This window comes from Pleurodeles waltl, chromosome 6 (assembly GCF_031143425.1).
Source record: "Pleurodeles waltl isolate 20211129_DDA chromosome 6, aPleWal1.hap1.20221129, whole genome shotgun sequence".
Lineage (NCBI taxonomy): Eukaryota > Metazoa > Chordata > Amphibia > Caudata > Salamandridae > Pleurodeles > Pleurodeles waltl.
Window position 1 is genome coordinate 1095536651 of NC_090445.1, and position 22040 is coordinate 1095558690.

The 22040-nt window shown below is 43.0% G+C and overlaps 1 protein-coding gene across 2 annotated transcripts in view; it reads left to right on the forward strand.

The window, feature by feature from the left end:
- LOC138300602 (heparan-alpha-glucosaminide N-acetyltransferase-like) overlaps nucleotides 1-22040 on the forward strand; it is a 1159463-nt gene that overhangs the window by 507596 nt on the left and 629827 nt on the right. For both annotated transcript variants that reach the window (XM_069240195.1, XM_069240196.1), the window contains one exon: nucleotides 3356-3438. In XM_069240195.1, the coding sequence (XP_069096296.1) occupies nucleotides 3356-3438 (83 nt within the window). The remainder of the gene's footprint in view (nucleotides 1-3355; nucleotides 3439-22040) is intronic.

Genomic DNA, 22040 nt, shown 5'->3' on the forward strand with positions numbered 1-22040 from the left:
AGAATTAATTAAGTTCGTATCCAAAGGCTCGCTTCCTGGTTCTACAGCCTCTGGGGTTTCCGAATTGCTTAATTCAAGCCTAGATTGTACTAGAATAATCCAACCGGAAAAGAACAGATGACCTGCAATGTTCAGCTGAAAGGTTCAACTGAAAGATCAGGAGAACCTTTATCGGCATCATATGTTTGAAGTTGCCATTCTTTGTCATTGCTGTTATCTGAATAACAAAGTAGTCCTCTGGACTGAATCACACACCAAGGTGTTTAGCTTCCTATAGGGTGTAGGTGATTGCTTCCATTTTCTGCATCCAGAGGAATAGGAGACGTTCTCAGTAAGATTGGTTGTCATCCGCATAGCTTTTCAATTTCAGTTGACTTTGACTAATTATTTTTTTCTAGTCAATGCATTTGGAAACAGAGGAACTTTGAGGAATGCCAGAGATGGTGTGCTTTGTAGATCAGGAACACTGATGATTCTGATCTAACTGCTCTAAATTGAAAAACATTAACAGCACCACAGTGCTGTTTCAGACACTGCTGCCAGTCTTTCAGGTGTTCTTGTTGGGATTTGCAGTCCTTTTCGATCATATGTCGCTGACAGATTGAGGAGATCATGTTTTCTTGTTGTCCTCTGGATGAAGATTTCACTGATGTTGGTTAGGGTGAATTATATGTACACCAAAACTGAAAAGTGTGTATTTAAGATGAAAATATGCATCTTTGCAGGGCACATGAGCTGATGTTTGGGGAAACGTATTACTAACAATAACTTGATGCTAAAGGGCATTGCTGCTATGGCTGTAATATTTTACCCATCCAGAGATATTCTACATTGCCAAAGTATTTTTTACATTACTGCATGCTGTACTCACACTGCTGACAATCGTCCAAATGGTGGCCACGAATGTGAATTCATCTGATGGGCTCAGTGTTAAAACTCTTTTACTATTAATAACTTGGGATGATTTTATTTGAACATAAGTAGCTCTTAGTACAGAAAAGTGTGGAGACCCCTGTTTCAGAAGCGTTAATTTTTTAGGATGCATTTATTAAATATGTGATGATTTATATCGAAAACTTGGTAAAGACTAAGGGCCTTTTCTATACTTTTTGGTGCAAAACTGCACTAACGCAGTTTTGCACCAAAATGTTTTGCACCAGCTTGCACCATTTTTAGCACCAGCAGGGCACCATATTTATGGAATGGTGCATGCCGGTGCAAAATGTAGGCTAGAGTAAAAAAAAAAAGACTTTAGTCGGGTGGGGCTGGCGGTATGGAAGAAGGGGCTTTAGCACCAAAAATGACTTTAGGCAGGTTAGAGTAAAAAAAATTACTCTAACCAGATTAGCATCTTTTTTTATGCTAAACCTACCATACCACATGACTCCTGCCTTAAAGAAGGCAGGAGTCATGCCCACCACCCCAATGGCCAGCACAGGGGACAAGGGTCCCCTGGGTATGGCCGTTGCACCCTGTGCCATGTATGGGGGCCCATTTCAGGGCCCCCTATGGCACTTTGAAAAATAAACTGCAATACTTACCTGTACTTACCTGGGATGGGGTCCCCATCCTCCGTAGTTCCTCTTGTGTGGGTGCCCCTGGTGTTCCACCATCGAAATAGGCCCACAGGTCCCCTAACGCCTGCCCTGACCCAGGTGTTAAAAAATGGGGCAAAGCAAGCTTTGCACCATTTTTTGACCCCTCCTCCCTCCCGTGCACCATTTTTGGTCTGGAGTATAGATATGGCGTTAAGGCCATAGAGTCATTTTTTGCACAGGAGCACCTACCTTGCATCTCATTATGGCAAGGTAGGTTTCCACTTCCAAAAAATGACTTTAACTCCATAAATTTGGAGCTAGACGGGTCTAGTACCAAAGTATAAATATGGAGTTAGTTTTGCACCGAATTAGAGTACAAAAAAATGATGCTAATTTGATGCAAACCGAGTATAAATATGCCCCTAAGTGGGTTGCAACTGGTGAGAAAGGGTAGAAGTGGGATGTTTCTGAGTTCAACTGGATATCTGCCTTTATATTTTCACCCTTGTCAGAATACAGTGCTATTAGATGTTTCTATTGCTTGCGCCTGGTATAAAGAGTATACTTGGTTGGTTGCAGTACCATCACTTGAACGACTCTGAACAGTTTGTTGGTTTGCTTTGTGAATGGCTTGATTCGGGATGCCAGCAGAATCCTCTTTTCCATGTGGACTGATTTGTGATAGCCTCTCGTTTGGGTTTTGCCATGGACTTTTTTCTGTGGTTCTCAATATTTTGTCAACCGTATAAAAGTACCTATTTCATCATAGCATCTTCCCAGCTTTTTCCCTTCAAAACATATGACATGTACCCCAGGAATGCAACCTAACAGGACCTGGATCATGTGTGCTAACCTGGTGATGGAAGGCAAGTGCTGATGGTTCTCTTTGCTGGGTGGAGGTAGCAAGGTGGTTAGAATACAGAAACAACATTCGTGATTCACATGGCAAACGATGACAAGGACGCTGTGGAGCAACCCGGAAGTAAAATATCACGCTCACTGCCACTAATAAATGAAGGAAAAGGGGTTGAAGGGTCGTTCGGGTATTGGAAGGAGGTCAGACATATTTCTGTGAACCACAATGGAGGGGGATCGCCACTTCAATGGAAAGAACTCTACCTGGAACGTCACACACTTAATTTACGTAAAACCTTGATGCTTCTCAATCGAGATTAAAAGCTTCTATGTATAACCGGTGGACAGAAGTGGCAGATATGTCTTATTGGTATAAGCAGCGTTCTTGCTTAATGAATCGCTAAAGTAAAAACAGCTGGATAACAATTAACATATTTTTATCGTGTTAGCAGACAAACTGCCCATAGAAAATGGTGTGCCATTGTGTGGTAACAAAAAAACTGGCTGTCATTCTATAGTAACAAGTAGATTCAGATATGATCTACAGTATGAAAAGGATGAGAGGTAACTGAGGCACGGTATTAAGGCAGAAGTGGAATTACTTGAAATTGTGTAATTCTTTTTTGGCCTGGTGAAAAGTTTAGTAGGTTTCCCTTTACTGTAAGCACAACCGGAACAACATTTTCGGTAGTTTCTTTCCCAGCATGATATTCTTGCACGTGGAACTTGGATTGCCAAACATTGCATGAGGACCAAAATGCGAAATGAAAGGTAGAAATGCCACAGTGAGTCTATATTATTTTCCCAGTGCTGTTTAGTGTCTTGGGCAACCAGGAATTCGCCCAATTTCCAAAAAGGCCTACATTTGTTTTCTGGCCACAAACAAGACCAGCCAAGTACTGAGAGTTGGTAGACTATGCACTTCACAGCAATGGGTGATGTGAGTGTCTTCTCTGTTTCAGGATGCTGGTCCTGCAGCTGACGGAAGTATTGCTGATGACAAACCCAAATCCAGACGTCTTCTTTCTCTGGACACATTTCGAGGGTAAATATATTCTTTAAATGACTCATTTAAAATCTCCAACAGTGTATGTACCAAGGGTTGTGGGCCCAGCCTCTTCTGTGCAGAAAAGAACAGTGCAAAAGCCATACGCCAACATGGATTCCACAATTACTGTTCCTTCCTTCATGGTGGGCATTCTCAATTTCCTCTCGAGACACACTATGCATTTCTTGCCAAAGGAAGCCGTTCCTGTAATTGTGTTCATCAATTAAATCTCCTATGTAAATAAGTGCCACCGTGCAATATTCCCACCAGCCATCGCAGACACCGTAGATAGACTTCTCTTAATTCACATCTTGTCCATTGTACAGTCACTGCCCTTAAATTTGTGACAGTTGCTGGTAACTTTCATGTGGTGGGAGTAGCTGTAATTCTGATTGCGTGGGTCACTGGCAGCTGTGGACTATGAGCTAAAAGCAGCCCTGGAAATTATGCTCTTGCTTCTCTATGCTGTACAGTGTGAGCGTAGCAAATGAGAATAAGCGCCTGAGAAGTATTTTGGATAACTGGGAAAATTGTGTGTTTGTCCACACCAATATTGTGTGCACTCCTTCGAGACTGTTTACAAGGCACGAGGGTTGATTAGCCCGGCCACACACAGCTTAAACCAACCCCCTGGTCGTTAGCCTACCAGGGCCTTTCTCTGATTCCCATATGGCCAGTCTAGCCCTGGCAACTGGTCATTAATGACAGTTACAGGGTTTGAATAGATGGATATTAGTGGCAATCGTAGGGCCAGATTTACAAGGCCCTAGCATCTCCTTGCTCCACATTAGCGTATATTTTTTTTCGCTTATGTGGCTCTGCATGGCAAAAATCCATATTTACAAAGTGGCGCAATGCATGCATTGCGCCACTTCGCGACCCCTTGTGTCACATTATGCCTGCGTCATGCCGAATGCATGCAAGGGGGGCGATCCGGCATTAGGAGTTCCGCAAAAATGGCGTAATGAAGTCAACAAGATTTAATTACCCCATTTTTGGCATTATTTTAACGCCAGCTCAAAGCAGGCATTGAAGGACGCATCCATTGAAGGCAATGGGCCTCCTTGCACTTTGCTGCACTAGCGTCAAAATTTTTAACGCTAGTGCAGCAAAGCACCACAATAGCATGAAAAATGTTGACGCCATTGGCCTAACATGTGCCATGGTGTTGGGAATACCTAAGTAGTAACAATCAAGGGGGGAAAGCAGTAGCTAGAGCTCTGGAAATTCTGCTTCGCTGACAGAGTTAGCTTCGTCGACAGAGTTTTGGCCCCTCCACATTATGTATGTAACGCAGAGTTCTAGCCAAAATTCCGGTAGGTGACAGTGATTTTTCTCACGCCCATCCCCCCAACGGTAAATTGGCAAGTGAGAATTGGCATCCCCTAGTGTGATTTTTGGGTTCTAGGAGGGCACCTGACAAGATTTTCCCAACGTGCACGGTCAGGGGAGGTTCTGACTGTTTGCGTTGGAAAAGCTGCCGCTTGAATAGAAAATCTACTCAAGCTGCAGCTAAACCAACTCAAGAAGCAGCACCTTCCGGCATGCCACGTGGTGCCATTCACACTGATTTCTCAGTGTGAAACAAACTCCTGGTGCTAAAAATCAGCCCGACATTCCATTTTCCGACCGCTTGTGGAGTTCTGCTAAATCTCACATAGTTTTTGTGTAACTTTGTGGAATTCCGCGGAGTAAGACTCCATAAGTTCTGCCCACCCTTACTCTGCAGCCCTCTTCTGATGCAAGAGGCTGATTTGTGACAGTCATTGCATGTGAGTAGCTGGAGATCAGTAGCCCTGATATGTTGTGAGCAGTTGAATATTAATTCGTGAAAGTGGCGAAACTGCTCACGGTCATGCCGATCCCTTCCTATTCGTCCTCATCAGTCTTGAGTGTAGTCAACCGTCCTTTGGTCCTGAATCTGCGCTGCCCTGTGTTTTAAAACGGAGAGAGAGAGAGTGATGCAACTGTGGTTTTGTCTGCGTGAGTGGCATTCTGGTGCCCGAAATCGGACCTGTCACAGGATTAAAGCTAAACGTAGTCCATTAGAGGAATATTAGGCCTACGAGAGGCTAGGTCAGGAGGAGGAAGGGGCCACACCATCCTCCAGTGGCGTCGTGCCCCTCCCTCTCTCAGCTTTTGCAGCTTAAGTGGGGGATCCCACTGGTTCCCATGTTCTGGTTAGTTGGATCTCACCGAAATATGTGTTCGTTTTATGGGCCTGTCTGTAGGTATTACAAAGCACCATAAAACGCTGTAAGGGGCTACCAGGGAAGTGTTGAAACGTGGGAGGTGAAAGTAGTGAACCAATAGATAAAGAAAGAAAGTATACAAATATCGAAAAGGGGCGGAGAGCAGCAAATAGAATGAGCACAGCAGAGGAAGGAAGAAAAGAGAGGAAGTAGATAGAAACTGGTGTGGAGAAAGTGGTGAAAGATGTCTTTTGGAATGGTGTAGGAGAGTAGAAGACCTGATGGAGAGTTTAATGTCATCTGTGTGCTGATTGGAGAAAGCCTGTGATTTGGCTGGAGATGTGGACCCTCCCGCCTTCCTGAATACCCGCTCATCTGCAAATACCTGTTGTGACTCAATGTGTTATTTGTCAGAGGGCCAGATATTAAGTGCAACAATGAGCGAGAAAAGCTGTCCTTCATCCTACACCGTGTTCAATTCAGATGTTAGAGTACATCATGAGCTACTTTCTGCCTTCCTGTGGGATCCTTTGTCCTGACATCTTATTCGGGCAACCAATGTGTCAAAGTCTGACACTAAATGTATGTGGGACATCCATACGTCTGACACTTATACTTTAAGCAGCAAAGTCTGTTTATATGCATTGCCACTTTCAGTTAAGATTTTTTTTTCAATTATGGTTAAGGTATTTTAATGCAAATTATCGTGCATTAAGTCAATCAACTATGCACCTGCTATCTCTTTTACAGGGCAATAATGTGGAAGAACACACGGAAGAAAGGAAAGGTGGTAAAAAAGCATGTTGAAAATAGCAAAGGAAGGAACACTTCACGGATGAAGGATTGCACATTGGATGGATGGAGTGGTGATAGACTGGGTGGATGGAATAACAAAGCATGGAAAGATGGAAAAGAAATGTTGGTGGGGAGTGAAAAAAACAATGTGTGAACTGATGGATGAATAGACTGGTGAAACGGTGGACTGGAGGATAAAAGGATGGAACTAAGGAGAAATGGCTGGGGGGAGGAAAAGGTGGGGGTGAATGGATAGGTAGATGGATCTTAGAGTGAAAAAAAGGATATTAGGGAGGGTCGGAATTACTTTCTTTCCCACTCGGTGATCTTAGAGATTTGACTCAAACGGGTAAACGGGTGGGGGGGGGGGGGAGGGTGCATTTTAATTTACTGGGTACTTCCTTGCCCTCTTCCAGTCATGCAGTCAGTTAATTGATACATGTGATACTCACAATAGGCCACCTCAACAAACGACCTAACTTTTTTTTTTTAAGATTTCATGACTCGACCATACTCCTTTGACACAACTGCAACATGTTCTATTATCACATACTTTAAGTGGGTCCTTGAACTACCTCGCTATACCATTGAGAGCAAAACACTAATTCCATGTGCACCATCGACACAAATTCCATCTTCACAAATGCCCTGGGATGAACATGGAGATTGAAGTTATAAAGCTGCATCTGCATAACTTATTTGGTATTTTCTAAAAAACATATAGACATGTAAAATTGTTTAAATAGACTTTGCAATAATTGAAGAGTGTTTTTGGCATATTCTTACTTGAAGTGGTGCACTGTGGTTGGTGGTTAGGATGTGTCCTGTGTTATTTTCTTTTCTAAACACTAGGGAAGAAGGTGCAGCCCCCCTGCCTTGAGGCAAAGTACTTTGGGCATATTCACACGACAGTGGCGCATCATAGATGATGCACCACTTTTCTTGCACCCCCCCCAACGACACCTAACAACAGCATGAATGTGCCATATTTAGAATACGGCGCACCATGGCGGTCGTTAGCACAACAGCATGAACATTTTGTACGCTATTGTGGCACTTTGCTGCGCTAGCATCAAAAAAAAATGTATGCTAGTGCATCAAAGCACAGGGAGGCCCATTGAATATAATGGATGCACCATTTTAATGCCTGCTCGGAGCAGGTGTTAAAAATGACGCTAAAAATGGCACCGTGAAATCTCATAAATTTCCCTGTGCCAATTTTTTGGGCCTCCCTGCGCCAGAATGCCCCTCTGCATAAATTATGCCTCATGGAGGCATAATGTGGCACAGGGGGTCGCAAAGTGGTGCAATGCAAGTAGTGCGCCACTTTGTGCATATGGCGCAGCAGAAAAGCCACCTTAGCATAAAAAAAATGACGCTATGGAGGCGCGAAGGAGGTGCAAGGGGCTTGTAAATATGCCCCTTGACATCTTGCGCTCTGCTCTGAAAGATCACTTAGTCTCCCTCTTTTCTGGTATCCACTTCTGGCATGGTTTGTCACTGGACATCATGTTGAGAACACATCAGGACAGCCTTCATGGTTGCACGTACTCACCTGCCATACTGCTCACTAAAGGTAGGCCCAGAAGAACTCGAGAAAAGCAAAGAAAGGTGAAGCTCGCTCTCCCACTTTTCAAACTAAATGCACTTTCCTGGTACCACGAGACCCTCAATTTTCGACGCTCTCAGTTCTGTGCGCCGGCTCTAATTAGCAGATATCTCAATCACCTCGCAGAAGCAGGACAGTGACGCAGATGTTCCTCAGTGAGATGTTTATCGACGGCGCTGCCCACTCTGTGCCCCACCTCACGCCCCCACCCCTCACCCCGAGCCAGGCCATTACCTCCTTTCACTATCTCCTGATTCAATAAACTCTGTCCTAGCTCTTTGCTATCTCCTCGCTGGATGCCGTGGCACGGCTGTGCACATAAATAGGTTTTAATAAATTAGGTTTGCTGAGCTAAACAGAAAAACAGTCTGTTGTGAGGGCTCTCAGTTAACTCTTAGCGCGCCCTCTATCAATGGGCGATAGAGTTGATCAATGACTGGCGTTGGGCAGTCTGGCTGCGCTTTAATTGGCCCGGGGTCAGACTGCGGAACAAAAAGCAGCCCAGGCGGAAATGCCCAAAAAACACCCGCTCCATTACTCTCCTCGCTCTGTACCTCTCTTGCCATTCATACCGTTTCTCCCCCCATTCTCTTCTGTCCTACAGCCCTCTCAGAACTCTACTCCTCCTCCCTGTCGAAGGCCCCGCACCTGCTGCGGTTGACCTGTCGGAGCTGGGGAAGTGAGAGAGGAGCACCAGGAGCGGTCCTGGGCTTTCAAAACCGGCCTCCGAGGGCCTCCACCGGCGGGAAATGCCGGATAGAATGAACGCTCAGTCCGACCTCTAATAACCTTTGCTCAGTACTGCTCAGTCTTTGAAAGAACTGAACATGAAAGAGTTGGGGTGTGGGGTCGGGGACACAGGGGGATGGTGAAAAGGTAATTGGCCTCTGTGGCAAAAATAACCAGCCTCGTAGAGACATCGATAACTGTTTTAACCGCCTGGTTCCTCCGAAAGGCAGTAGGGCTGGGGAAGCGCGAGTCATATTTCAGACAGCCAGCTTCGTAGCTGAGTGAACGAGGTTGGTATAAACAGTCAATGATGAAGTTCAAGCTGTGGACAAGGGAATGTCTGTGCCATCTTTTTGTTATTAAAAGGACTTAGCTATGCTGGACTCAGGGTGTCAGTAGGACGCAGTCTCTGTTCACTAGTTACAAAGAGTTTCTTGAGACTCCGTGCCTTGCAATTTCAATAAAGGGAGCCACCGTCCCGTGTATGATGTCACAATATACCTCAAAACACAAACTGACCCAAAGAGATGCCAAAAATGAAGACAGTTTCTTGATCTTAAAGAATATCCAAGCCAAAAATGTAGGACTTCCAATGATTTGATGTTGGACCATGAATGAGGCCAACAGTCTGCTTGAAATGAATGGCAAGACTTGCAGACTCTCTTTTAAGGTATGTGCTTCTTCACTTACAAATTATTGTTTTCATGGCTGGTAATCTAATTATTTCAACTGAAGCAAAATAAGACTACACCACCCAGAAAGCATTAGGTTTTCACACAAACGTCCAGGACTGGAAACAAAATCCATTATGACCTTGAGGAAGAGGTCTCCCTAGCAGCTTCATGCTTAACGAACCTGAGAAGGTTAAAAAAAATGATCCCTAAATAAAGAAGAAATCATCTCCCTCGCCACTCAGAGCTTGTCCAGCTTTCTAGGTCGGGACGTTTAGTACTGAGTGAAAATTTGCTCTGCAGCTTTATTCCTCACTCGCTCACATCCGGCCGCTTAGTGCGGAACATCTTGCAGGAAGGGAATGGACTGCCGCATTTCCACTCTGCCGTATAGATGTCATTTAGGGGATGCCAGGGGTCGCAGCTGCCTCTAACTTGCGCCATGCTAACCCAGGCACTGTCTTTACGATCCCTGGACTTGGAGGTGGCAAAATTAGTGCCATAAAGAAAGGGGGCTTCTCATTCTTATGGCCATCGGTTGGGGGTCAAATCTCCTTGTTGCCAATTTTGTCATTTTGTTTATTACACTAATAGTGAATAACAGTACATCATTTACTGTTAGTGTAATAAAAAATAGAGCCCAATTAGCTAGATAATGACACTCCCTGGCAGCTGAGGTAAGTAAAAATAATGCTTTTATATGTATGTTGTGTGCAGTTCTCAGTGGTTAATTTGTAAATAAAAATGTGCCAGTGCCCAAAGCTCTCCTCTGCAACACGCGGCGGTTGCAGTTAAATGTGGGAGCACAGAATACTGAGGCAACATAATCCTAAAACCATCTTGGGCCTCTTTAATCCATTTACAACCACTCTCTGGCCCTTCAGCTCACTCTTGCAGCTTTCCCCTTTATGATGCTTTACTGTCTTTCTCTTCCTCCATCTTTCCCCTTATGTATCTTTTTCTGGCAGGAAATGCCTAATGCAGAAAAATAAGTGCCTGCCCCCAATAATAGGTACCAGTGCCCCCCACCGCCTCAAATTAAGCACTAGCATGTGTGCATAGGACTGTGTTTATATGAGAGCGAGTGTGTGTATGTTGTGTGTTTATGTATAAGCATATGTGTGGGAGTGAATGCCGAGGTCAAATGGCATGTGACGTCACTTCCGCTACCCCTGGCCTTTCGGTGAATTGACGTTCATGCGCTGCCCCTCAGAACTAATGGCAGCTGTTAGTGGTACAGGAAAAATGCAGTCATTGGACACCCAATCGATTTCAGCCTACCAACAAACATTTCTCTTGAGGGTACCGCTCCATGAGAAGCTACGCCTCATCAGATGAAGTCTTTAAACTGTGCTTGTCTTCGCAAATCCAAAAATGGGGACATTTCACAAAGAGAGAAGTAGAACTACAATTTTACATCCATCAAAGGGCACGGAATGACTAAATTGCTTTCTGCTAGGGAACCGATAACAAATTATTTCGTACCACTAGTTTCCCCCTCCCCCTTCAATAAATGTAGCCATGTCATAATGGCAAGTGCGATAGGGAGAGTGGATATATGTGAGCGCCTCTTTCTTTCGGTCATCTTAAGAAAATATGAATGTGTATAGTGCACAGATGCAGAACGTTTGCAGTTGTTCAACACCGGCAGTGATAGACCCGATGGCCAGAGACACTGCACGGCAAAACTGAAGGATTCAGCATAGGAGACATGGGCACCTCGTGGTGGTTGCTGCGTGCCCATGCAGATTGGAATGGTGTAGTAGAGCCGAAGACCTGATGGAGAGTTTAATGTCATCTGTGTGCTGATTGGAGAAAGCCTGTGATTTGGCTGGAGATGTGGACTCTCCTGCCTTCCTGGATACCCGCTCATCTGCAAATACCTGTTGTGACTCAATGTGTTATTTGTCAGAGGGCCAGATATTAAGTGCAGCACTGCGTGAGAAGAGCTGTCCTTCATCCTACACAGTGTTCCATTCAGATGTTAGAGTACATCATGAGCTACTTTCTGCCTTCCTGTGGGATCCTTTGTCCTGACATCTTACTCGGGCAACCAATGTGTCAAAGTCTGACACCTAATGTATGTGGGACATCCATAGGTCTGGCACTTATACTTTAAGCAGCATAGTCTGTTTTTATGCATTGCCACTTAAAGGTAAGATTTTTTTTCAATTATGGTTAAGTTATTTTAATGCAAATTATCGTGCATTAGGTCGATCAACTGTGCACCTGCTGTCTCTTTTACAGGACAATAATCAACTGAGAGGGAACAGTGCAGCTTGAAAATAGGAACACACTTCACAATTACCTTATTTTACCTACTGACCCGCATCAAACTACATGGGCAGGAAGGACAGTGTTGCAAAAGTCCAGCAGTGCAACAGCAATAACTGTCCCCTACCCTCCTCAAGTTGCATTTACAATCTCGCTTACACACAGACTCCATCCATGGTCTGTGTGTGCATATTGTTAAAAATAAAATGAAACACATTGGGAAACCCAAAGTTTAACTTGTGTTTAGGGCAAAATAGGAAGCAGTATAGCAAACTATTTAAAAAACATTTGAGCCAGAGCTCTCATTAGAAAAATGTCCATAGATGCATGGTGCTAAAACACATAACATTAAGACAGTTTCTATTGTTTTTTTCTCACTACTGGTCTATGGAGCCTAATCAGGTGTCAGAAAGTGTTAATTTTAGCAAAAAGGTATCTAATGAGCAGGTGGAAGGATATTCTCCCATAGGAAGCACAAGATGTTTGATAACACTCTGGGCCCATTTTCTTGCTTCTCTACTTTCAACTGACCTTGTTTAGGAGTCTGCGAGGGTAAAGGGAGTTAAAATCAAAACTTCAAATCAATTAACAGTGTAACCTACTTGGTCACACATTAGTTCTCAGAGACGAAGATTAAGTTTAAAGATTTATTTCAACTTTAAGGCCAAATTTATGTAAATGAGTCTCAAAAAAATGCCATGTAAGTGCAAAGTTACCAAAGGTGAAGTAAAATGTCGACTAAGATTAAATCATACAAGCATAAGTCCTACAAAGATCTCAGCTCCAGCAACACAAAAGATGGGAAATAGGATTTGTTGGTCAGTGTACATGTTGTGGTACTCTTGCCTAATCATCTGAAAAACTAGTTTACCCTAAATATTCTAACTTAACTATATGGAAATCATAATTATCTCTCAGAAAACAGGAAATGATGAAATCAATAGGAATGTGTCCACATAACAGAATCCTCAGTAGAAGTTCTGACAGAGAGATGTTGTGTAGCAGAAAGCCACTCAACCACATAAAGATTAGAGAAGTCTATACCTCCTTAAGTCTCAGGGGTACCTGCTCTCATGAAAGGGTAAAAGGGGTCTGCCCTTGTCTAGCTAAATGAACAACAATTAGACCTTGCAGAACCTTTGAGAAAACAATCATTAACACCAGTAGTTTTCCTTCTTCCATGCACAATCGGAATTAGCCACTTCCTTCAAGTTCTCCTTCCCTGAGTTGAACATCAGGATAACTTCACAAGCAAAATCCACATTGAAGGTTAGACACACAGATCAACATTTCAGGCCTGTAATCTAACTTATTATGATACTTCAATGCACATTCAAAATGCATGATCATACGTGAATTTTCAATTATTATTTCAGCAAAATACGAATACAATTAATTTATGTAAGTTTACCAAAATATCTTTATCAAAACACATTAATATAAATGTGCACATGTATTACAATCCAGCATATTAAAATCACCATTTTAAAACACACATATATATTTGAATTATTAAACATCTACTGTGAATGCACCTTCAATAATACATTGGATGCTCCACTATATATTAGTAGAATTAAAGCACCCAATATATGCATCGTTGATTACAATTTTGTGTCACTCCTGCAAGGCATAATGGCACAGCCAAAATTATGTTTTAACACGTCCTTGAGTAGAAGATATCATTCATAAATAAAACACTGAGCTTATTTTATTCTCCAAAAATCCTATTTGAAGTTGACATGACTGAATGTAATGTTATGCTTTTTAGAAATACAGAAGCATGCAAATATACAACGATTAATAACATGTATTTTGGGAATACGATAGCCAAATATATATTAGCCACCATGTTTGAAGCTAATCAATACTTGAAAACAATACAAAACTACATCTCTATCTGTTTATAAAGTACATCTCTGCACATGTTGTCACACATAAATATATAAAATACTATTACTGCAATATAAAGGAATATATATGATTATGTTTTCACAATATGCGAGAGAGTGACTAAGGCTATGCACGAAGTTTGACTCACAGATTGGGAAGTAATTGAAGTTCGAAATGTAGTGAGATCTGTGTAATTGCCTTCCTAATAGGGATACTCCTATAAAGCTGGGATCTTTCCTTGCCCAAACACTACTGAGAGGATTCAGGTGCTAGCATTATTTTATTTATAGAAGTCCTTGTTCTACCAGTCTCAGTTCAACTGTTAGCTTTCCCCACCCCACTGTATTGCTGATTAGAGAGTTGGAGGTGGAGAAGAAATTACTTCTCCCTGAGATCTGCTGGAGACGGGAGGTTCATTTATCGGTCTGGTGTTAGAGCTGTTCATCCCTCTGATGTCAGGCTATATACTACTGTTTTTCCTCACCAAATCCTACTGATTGTGGGTATCCACTTAAGTATAGGTACGTTCTTGGTTAATTCCATGAAATAGGCATTCTGGTGGTCATAGCTTAGGGTGGTAGCGTGTTTATTAGTTATAGAGAAAAGGACTTGCATGGGCAAAATGGGATTTATTGCTCCCAGTAGCACCCCCATGGTACAGCTGTGTGAAATGATCAAAGTAATTTGTGATGCATCAAATTCAGTTCTGTTGTGCATTCTTTACAGCCAGTTTGCTGGCCTGGTTGCCTCGCAGTAATAATTACATAACATGTCATTCAGAGCTGTGCTGAAAAGGTGAGCTGTAAAGGGCCCAGAATCATCAAACCTCATGGGGCAATGGACCTGGTATTTCTGGAAGTTGCATAGCTTTCTTGTGCTTGCAACTGGCTTGATTTTGTGAATCGGGCCATTTGCAACCGCAAAAAAGCCTTTTTGCATGTACAAACCCTATTTTGCAGTTCAGTACCTTATTACTGAATCGCAAAATGGATTTGCGATTTGGTATTGGGAAGGGGCGTGTTAAGGGCATCCCTTCCTAATAGCAACTCGCAGGGGGTTGTAAGAATTTTTTGTTACCAAAACTCATTGGCAAAACATTTGCAGTTCACCACCAACTTGAAGTTGGTGGTAACCCATTTGCAAAAAGGAACAGATCCCCAAGTGACCCCTTCCCCTTTGTGAATGTGGGTGCAAACATTTTTATGAGCAGGCAGTGGTCCGTGTGGTCCCACGGACCACTGCCTACTCTTAAAAAATGAAAAGAAAACTTTTTTTTTTTTTAAAACACATTAAAAAAAAACATTTCTTTATTTAAAAGCAAACACAGATATGGTGGTCTGCTGTCCCCAGCAGGCCACCATCCCTGTGTTTTTAGCAAATCCCAGTAGGTCGCAAATTGCCACCTTCCTCATGAATATCAATAAGGTAGGTCAATTGCAACCCACTGGGAAACACAAACAGTGTGAAACACACTGTTGTACATAGTTGTTTGTGATTTCCTAATAGCGAATCACAAAAATGGGCTATTAGGAAATCGCAAACCCAAAGCTACGTACATCAGGCCCCAGTTCCAAGCACAGTTATTTTTGAAAGCTGGTAATCAAAGTTGAAATACAACTTACATAAGTAACCCGGACCTGGTATCTCTCCCGCCACTTACCGCAATCGCACAATGAGGCCGGCCCCATGAGAGGAAGGTGCTGTATAATTTTGCTTTGCACTCCAGCAGACAACCCCGGTACGAATGCTAACACTTACTGCAGGAGAACATCCTACGCCATTGACTGAAGGGAAGACTTCGGGCACAGTGAGACACTGTCCCCTTCTCATCAATGCATAGACCTGCTTGTTAATTGAGATGATGGTCGAGCATTAAACGTCACACACTGCACAAAATTGTTTCCATTTAGGGAGGATTACATAATAAACAGCACCTTTTCAACTGCACACATACGGGTTGTCGAGTGACCCAATGAAAATCAGCGTGCTGCCCGCCCCTGTCAGGGCTACAAAGAGGTATATAACTGATTCAAGGGGAGTAACCATTCACACGGGCTTTAGGTTTTGCAAGGGGTATGGAAAGCCCTAAATAAATACCAATGCAATACGATGGCCAATCTCTGGCCTCCATTGTTTTTACTATTAAAGTTCGATCTCAAGTTCTGGACAGCAAATGTTTTATTGGCAGTTGCGCCTGACTAGATATTATGAGATATGTAAAGCGGGACAAAGGAAGCCCCTGTCCTTTTCAAGGGACTGTAAGTGCCATGGAGTGACGGCCTTGGCGCGAAGAGGCGGAAAAATTACCTCAGCCTCGGAGAAGTACTTGGCACGCCACAGGCATGTGGGTCCCGGGCTGCAGCAGTAGGGTAGCGCCAGCTGGTGTTAATGAAGCAGTTTTGTCTGATGTTTGAAGCTGGCACATAGTATGGCAGTGCGTGGCACGGACTGCGACATGCCCTCATACTGAACAGAGGAGCGAGAGATGCGCCTGGGGCCGCCGATTGGAGTTCAGAACAGGAAACGTCGGCCCACTTCCTGATATCCCCTTCAGATTGAAGGCATATCCACGATAACAGCAGTGCTTAATTTGTGCTTGTTGTTTCTTGTGCGGAGCACCGGCACCTATCTTTGAGGACCGGCACTTATTTTTCTGCCTCAAGCATTTACTGCGAGTAAAAGACACATATGGGAAAGACGGTGGATGAGAAAAACGAAAAAGCTCACAATGGGCAAAAGCAGAAAGCTGCAAGAGTGAGCTGAAGGGGCAGGGAGTGGATTTAACTAGATTGAAGAGGCCCGAGATGGCTTCAGGATTACGCTGCATTAGCATTCCGTATTCGTATATTTAATTGTAGCAGCCGGGTGTTTAACAGGAGGGCTGTGGGCACCGGCACCTTTTTATGTACAAATTAAGCACTGGATAACAGCCCTTTTAAGCACCCAGGCCAAAATTAAAGACCTTTATTTTGGGGGGAATTCTCAATTTTCGTTCCTCTTTTATTCTTTGCTCGTCTTTTTTCTGAGGTCTAGGTTTTAATAAAGCATATTTCCCAGTGGAGCAGTTTGAATAAACTTGAGATTGTTTGTGTGTGTGAATACATGCACACTGGAACAGAAGACGGCGGGATGTTTTGTTGTAGAAGTTTTTTTAAAAGAAATTAACAAAGTTGGCTTTCTTTTGTGGGGTTGCGAATTCACTGGTATCACTTTGGTGCAGTTGTTTTTCAGATACTCTTTCTGACTTCAGTGCAGACAGAGGGGCAGATTTGTGGAAAGTGGCTCTGCACAGAGTTCAGCACCACTTTCCCTGCACCCCTTAGCACCCCCCCCACCGCCACCATCGTGGTGCCGTATTTAAAATATGGCGCACCATGGCTCAGGGTAGGGGGCATTACTGTCAATTTTCATGGCGTTATTGATGTACTCTGCAGAAGTAGTGCCAAAATATTGGCATTAGTCCTGCAGAGTACATAGGGCCCCATTCTAAAGAATGGAAGCCCCCTTTTAATGTCTGCTCTTTAACAGGTGTTAAAAGTGCCGTTAAAAATGGCACAAGGAAATCTCATGGATTTCCTTACACCATTTTTCTGGCTCCCCTGATGGGGGAACGCCCCCTCTGCATATATTATGCATGTTGCAGGCATAATGTAGCACAAAGGGTTACAGAGTGGCGCAATGCATGCATTTCGCCACCCTGTAAATAAGGTGCGAGGATTCTGTCCTCATTGGGCCACATTAACGTAAAAAATAATTACATTACTGTGCCGCAAGGTGGCGCTAGGGCATTATAAATATGCCTCCAGAGTCTTTGTGTAAGGTGAGGATCTCTCATCAGGCAGTGATGAAATGGCTCCATGTAGGAATAACCTGGACATAGTAAGTGTGAAGCTCTGCTCCTGCTAGTCCTCAGCCTACTGAGATATACTAAAAAATGATCAGCCTCTGACCAGAAAACTCCTTCCCATTAACTTCTAACCCTTCTGACCGACCCCCATATCTCTTCTCCCTCTGCAATCTAATATCAATGCTGAGGAAGGACTGATCGACAATCATGTTGAAAAGCCTACCGTAGAATTCCAAATCAGCCCTGTTTCCATTCCTCAACAGTTTATTGTCTAGGGCTACATTCTTCAGCTCAAGAAAGCAGGCAACACACTTCCACTGCCTGTAACAATCTCAATCTTGCGTATTAAAGTAGGGGCAGTCCAAAATGCATCCTATTGGCTTCAGCATTTAAACACTTGCAAAAAAAAACACAGAGTCCTGCGTTCATGCATCACACACATAAAAGGTCTTGACATAGACACAGGAATGTTAATGCCTGAACATGATATGCAAGTGGAACTTCACCACAGGGCCTGTAAGCATTGTAGTCTGATAAGAAGGCCTGTCAATACCATGGATTCAAAATGCTATGCTGCCACCACTGCTCACAGTGCATATCCCAATGACACAGGCCTTGGAGAGTATGCTTTTGGTGTCCCTCCTGATATCAGTGCTTGGCTTTGGTTCTTGTGGTCAATTTTGGACATAGGCATCTGTGCATACGCAGGAGTTCTTGTGTGGTCGGGACAAAGGAAATCAGGACACCAGTTTCACAAGCAGTCGGGGTACTCAGGACGGGGGTGGAAGTAATTTTGCCGTTACAAGGTTGTTCACGTCGTAACAGTTTGCCCGAGAAAAATACCCGTCTAGTTAACGAGCACTGGCAAAATACATGTTTGCTGAGCACATAAAGGAAAAATACATAAACACTGGACATCCTCTGGTAAAATATCTGCCCAGTGGTTGCACAGTAGCAAAAAACCTATCTACTGAGTGTATATTGTTAAAAAAACGGTCTTGTGGGGACTCACCAGAAAAATACCTGTCCTTAGAGCACACATGGGCATCGAAAAGTTTCTATTCCAGTAAGAGATTTTTTCATATAACAGGTCCTCGTGGTGTCAACATTAGGACGGTCCTCATGTACTCTTACCTTTATTTATCTTTGTTGCTAAAATAATACAAGTTGGGAAAATATCTGTAGAGAGTTCATTTTTTTCAGATGATAACATTTTAAAATAGAAAATTCTGTCAATGTAGCAGTGGTATAACTTACATGCAAACGAATCTAGAAAAATACCATACAATTTAGACGTGTAATTAAGGGTATCTTCAAGATTCATCTTGGCCTCCACTTTTGTTGTTTCCTTATGGGTAGGTAAATGTGCTTGGTGGTCTTGTCTAGTCTCCCCTGGGTGCACTGTGTTTGTTTGGGTCGTGGTCGTCTCCACATCACAAAGGCCACCTCGCCATTGTGGCACATCTGAAACATTAGTTTGCTATTGCCTCAATGCGGAGGTTAAGGAAGAGGGTTGGGACTGATGGACCCTTTCCCTCCCTTGCCAGGTGGGTCTTTCAACTCCTTTGTTTTTGAAGTGAGGGAAGCAGGCAAAAGTAGAGGTTTTCTTTTCACAAACACCATCAATGCAGAAAGCACATGTGTAGTGGAATTGGGTGAGGTAAGTGTACGCAACTTCCCTCCTGAAACATAACATAAAATGTAAGTGTTTTTTGTTTTGCAGATTAGGGGACCACTATCTTTGCAAATTTGAAATGTCAAAAACTGCGAAATTTCCAGTTTATTTTGCATGTTTCTCTTTGGGTAATCATTGCCAATATGTACTCCAGAGCTCCTCTGCTGTGCTTATCTGGCGGTATTTATATAGTAGTGTGCAGTTCTTATGTGTAGAATGACATCACTGTGATCAGAGGCAGGGCCAGCATATAAATGGGGTGTTTCCATTGGTGAGCGAAGGACTTAGAGGCTGTACCAATAAGAGGCAAGGTTTTCTTTAAAAAAAGCCTTTGAATGGCCTTTTGATTAGTTGTTCGGAATGTAACCAAAGGCAAAATGCTATTTTGCTATGGGTGCCAGAAAAGCTTACGCCTTACCTGACTGGACTCAGACTCGCCTATCTGGCCAGGCAGGCTTGACCAAACGAGTTAGACCTCAAGTGAGTCCAGAAAATAAGGTGGCTTTAGCTGTGTTTATTATCATACCAGACACTAGATATACACTTTCCTATCGTTTTTTTTGTTTACACTGGCTGTCGGATCATAGGTACAACCACTGTGGATACATTTTTCCTTGAGTTGTAACTCATTGAGTTGTATGTATCCTCAGCTGGATGACTGGTGGATCAATGCAATAAATGTATAAAACAGTCTAATAAGACAATATTCTCTAGGTATGCATAGCGTATTGTGATGCTATACAACACTAATAACACATGCAGGCAGTGCAAGGATTTTGTGGGCCACAGGCAAAATATATTTCCAGTTTCTTCAGTCTAGAACTACATTTACATTTTGCATCCATTTTCAGCTATTTCATGAAGCAGAACAATAATGAATTATCCAGTAAACTTTCAGGAAAAGGCTCACAACTAACAACTAACATCTTATACTGCACAGCATATCCTAGCCAAATAGTACCTAAAGAAAGGCTAATCACGAATTGAATAATCCTATTCTTTTTTAAAGTGGATCTAGATTTTTTTGTCTTGGAACTATATTTTACACAGAATTCAAGGTCTAACCAGCCTGTTCTTCTCACTGCAGGAAAGAAACATCATGGGCGATTTGGTGGATTTTTAGCGGATTAGCACATAATAAAATAAGACATATGCACATAGCTTTTGAAAGTGTAGTTTCCATTGCCTGGTAGTCACAATCACAAATAAAACTCCCTTCACAAGTAACGTTCTAAGTGCAAAAATGAACTTCAAACCAATGCACCCAAGATTTTCACATTTTCACTTGGTGAAATCTGACCATTTTCTCCTTAATTCTCCTCCCATGCCTTGTCCCTCGTCTCTTCTTCCGTTGTGTGCACTTCTCAGGCTAGAAAGTATCTGCCAACTCTGCTGAGTAACAAAAATATAGCGTGAGATGTCCCAGAGGGTCAAGGGACACAGAGATACATATAACTTAGGCAAATAGATACAGTAGGGAAAGACAAAACGTAAATAGAGAAATATGAGGAGACCGATAAGCAAGACACAGGCAGAAAAACGATGATGTATATAGAGAAAGAGAGAGAGGCAGAGAGAGAGGGAGAGATAGATGGACAAGGCTGTAGAGTGAGAGCGAGAAAGAGCTAGAAACAGGAGAAAGCAGATGTGGCGATGTAGAGAGTGGTTGGGTACCCCATGGGTGGCATAGCGCAACGAGTAATGCAGAAAGAGAGGCGAATTAGAGGTGGTAGATGCAGAGAGAGGTGGAGAGACGGGTAGAGAGGTGAGTTAGTGAGGGAAGTGTATAGGGGTAGAAGGTAGGGAGTTCTGAGATGGAAGGAGAGGAACATAAGTAAGGAGCTCAAGAAAGATAGCTCAGGTAAGGAGATCAGTGAGGCAGAAAGAAAGGTAGATGGGCGACTGGTGGTAAGAAAGATGAGACGAAGAGAGGAAAGAAGTGCATTAGAGAGGCCAATGTTAGGTAGGAAAAGAGAAGTGATGTTAGAACATAGACATGAGGTAGGAGAGGTTTATATTGAATGGTGGAGAGTAGATTTGAGTACAAGAGGAGTAGAGGTGAATAAGAGAGAGGAGGTAAAGGTAGAGAAATGAAGTAAAGAATGTTACACAGCAAGGAAGATGTAAAGCAGTGGTGGGGTAATTCAGATGGAAAAGAGGCAGAAACAGCATTCGGACGGGTGGAGTAATGATGTAGGAAACAAGTGCTGAGATAAATCGAGAAACTGTAGAGGTAGTGACAAAGAGAGAGGGTTTGGGTAGAGAGAGCTGATGTAGTGAGAGAGACGTGAGATAGAGATGTGAGGTAGAAAGGAATGAGGTATGGTGAAATCGATCTATACGTAGAGAGGCCAGTTAAAGGGACAGATGAGGTTGACAGAGAAGTAAAGTAGAGAGATACAGGAAGGTGAGATAGAAACAGAAGTACAAACAATAGGATGAGGTGGAGATAGAGATGAAGTCACGAATGAGAGTAGAGAGGAAGAGGTAGGTTCAGAGAGTTGTAGAGAGAGACAGATATCATCAGAGTGGTAGAAAGAGATGGGCTAGAGAGGTGTATTAAGAAGGGGGGACATAAGTGACATAGAATCAGTTGATACTGAAAGAGAGAGGGTGTGGGTATACAGAAATGTAGCAATAAGAACAGAGGGCCAGATTTACAAGGCCCTAGTGCCACCTTACACTAGTGTAATTTTTTTTACGCTAATATGGCTCAAGGAGGCAATTTTCGCCGCATCATGTTTACAAATTGGCGCAATGCATGCATTGCGCCACTTTGCAACCCCTTGCACCACATTGTGCTTGTGTCAGGTATAATGTATGCAAGGGGGCGTTCCGCATTAGGAGGCCTGCAAAAATTGTGCAGTGAAATCTACAGTGAAATCTACAAGAAGTGAAAAAGAACATTATTTAT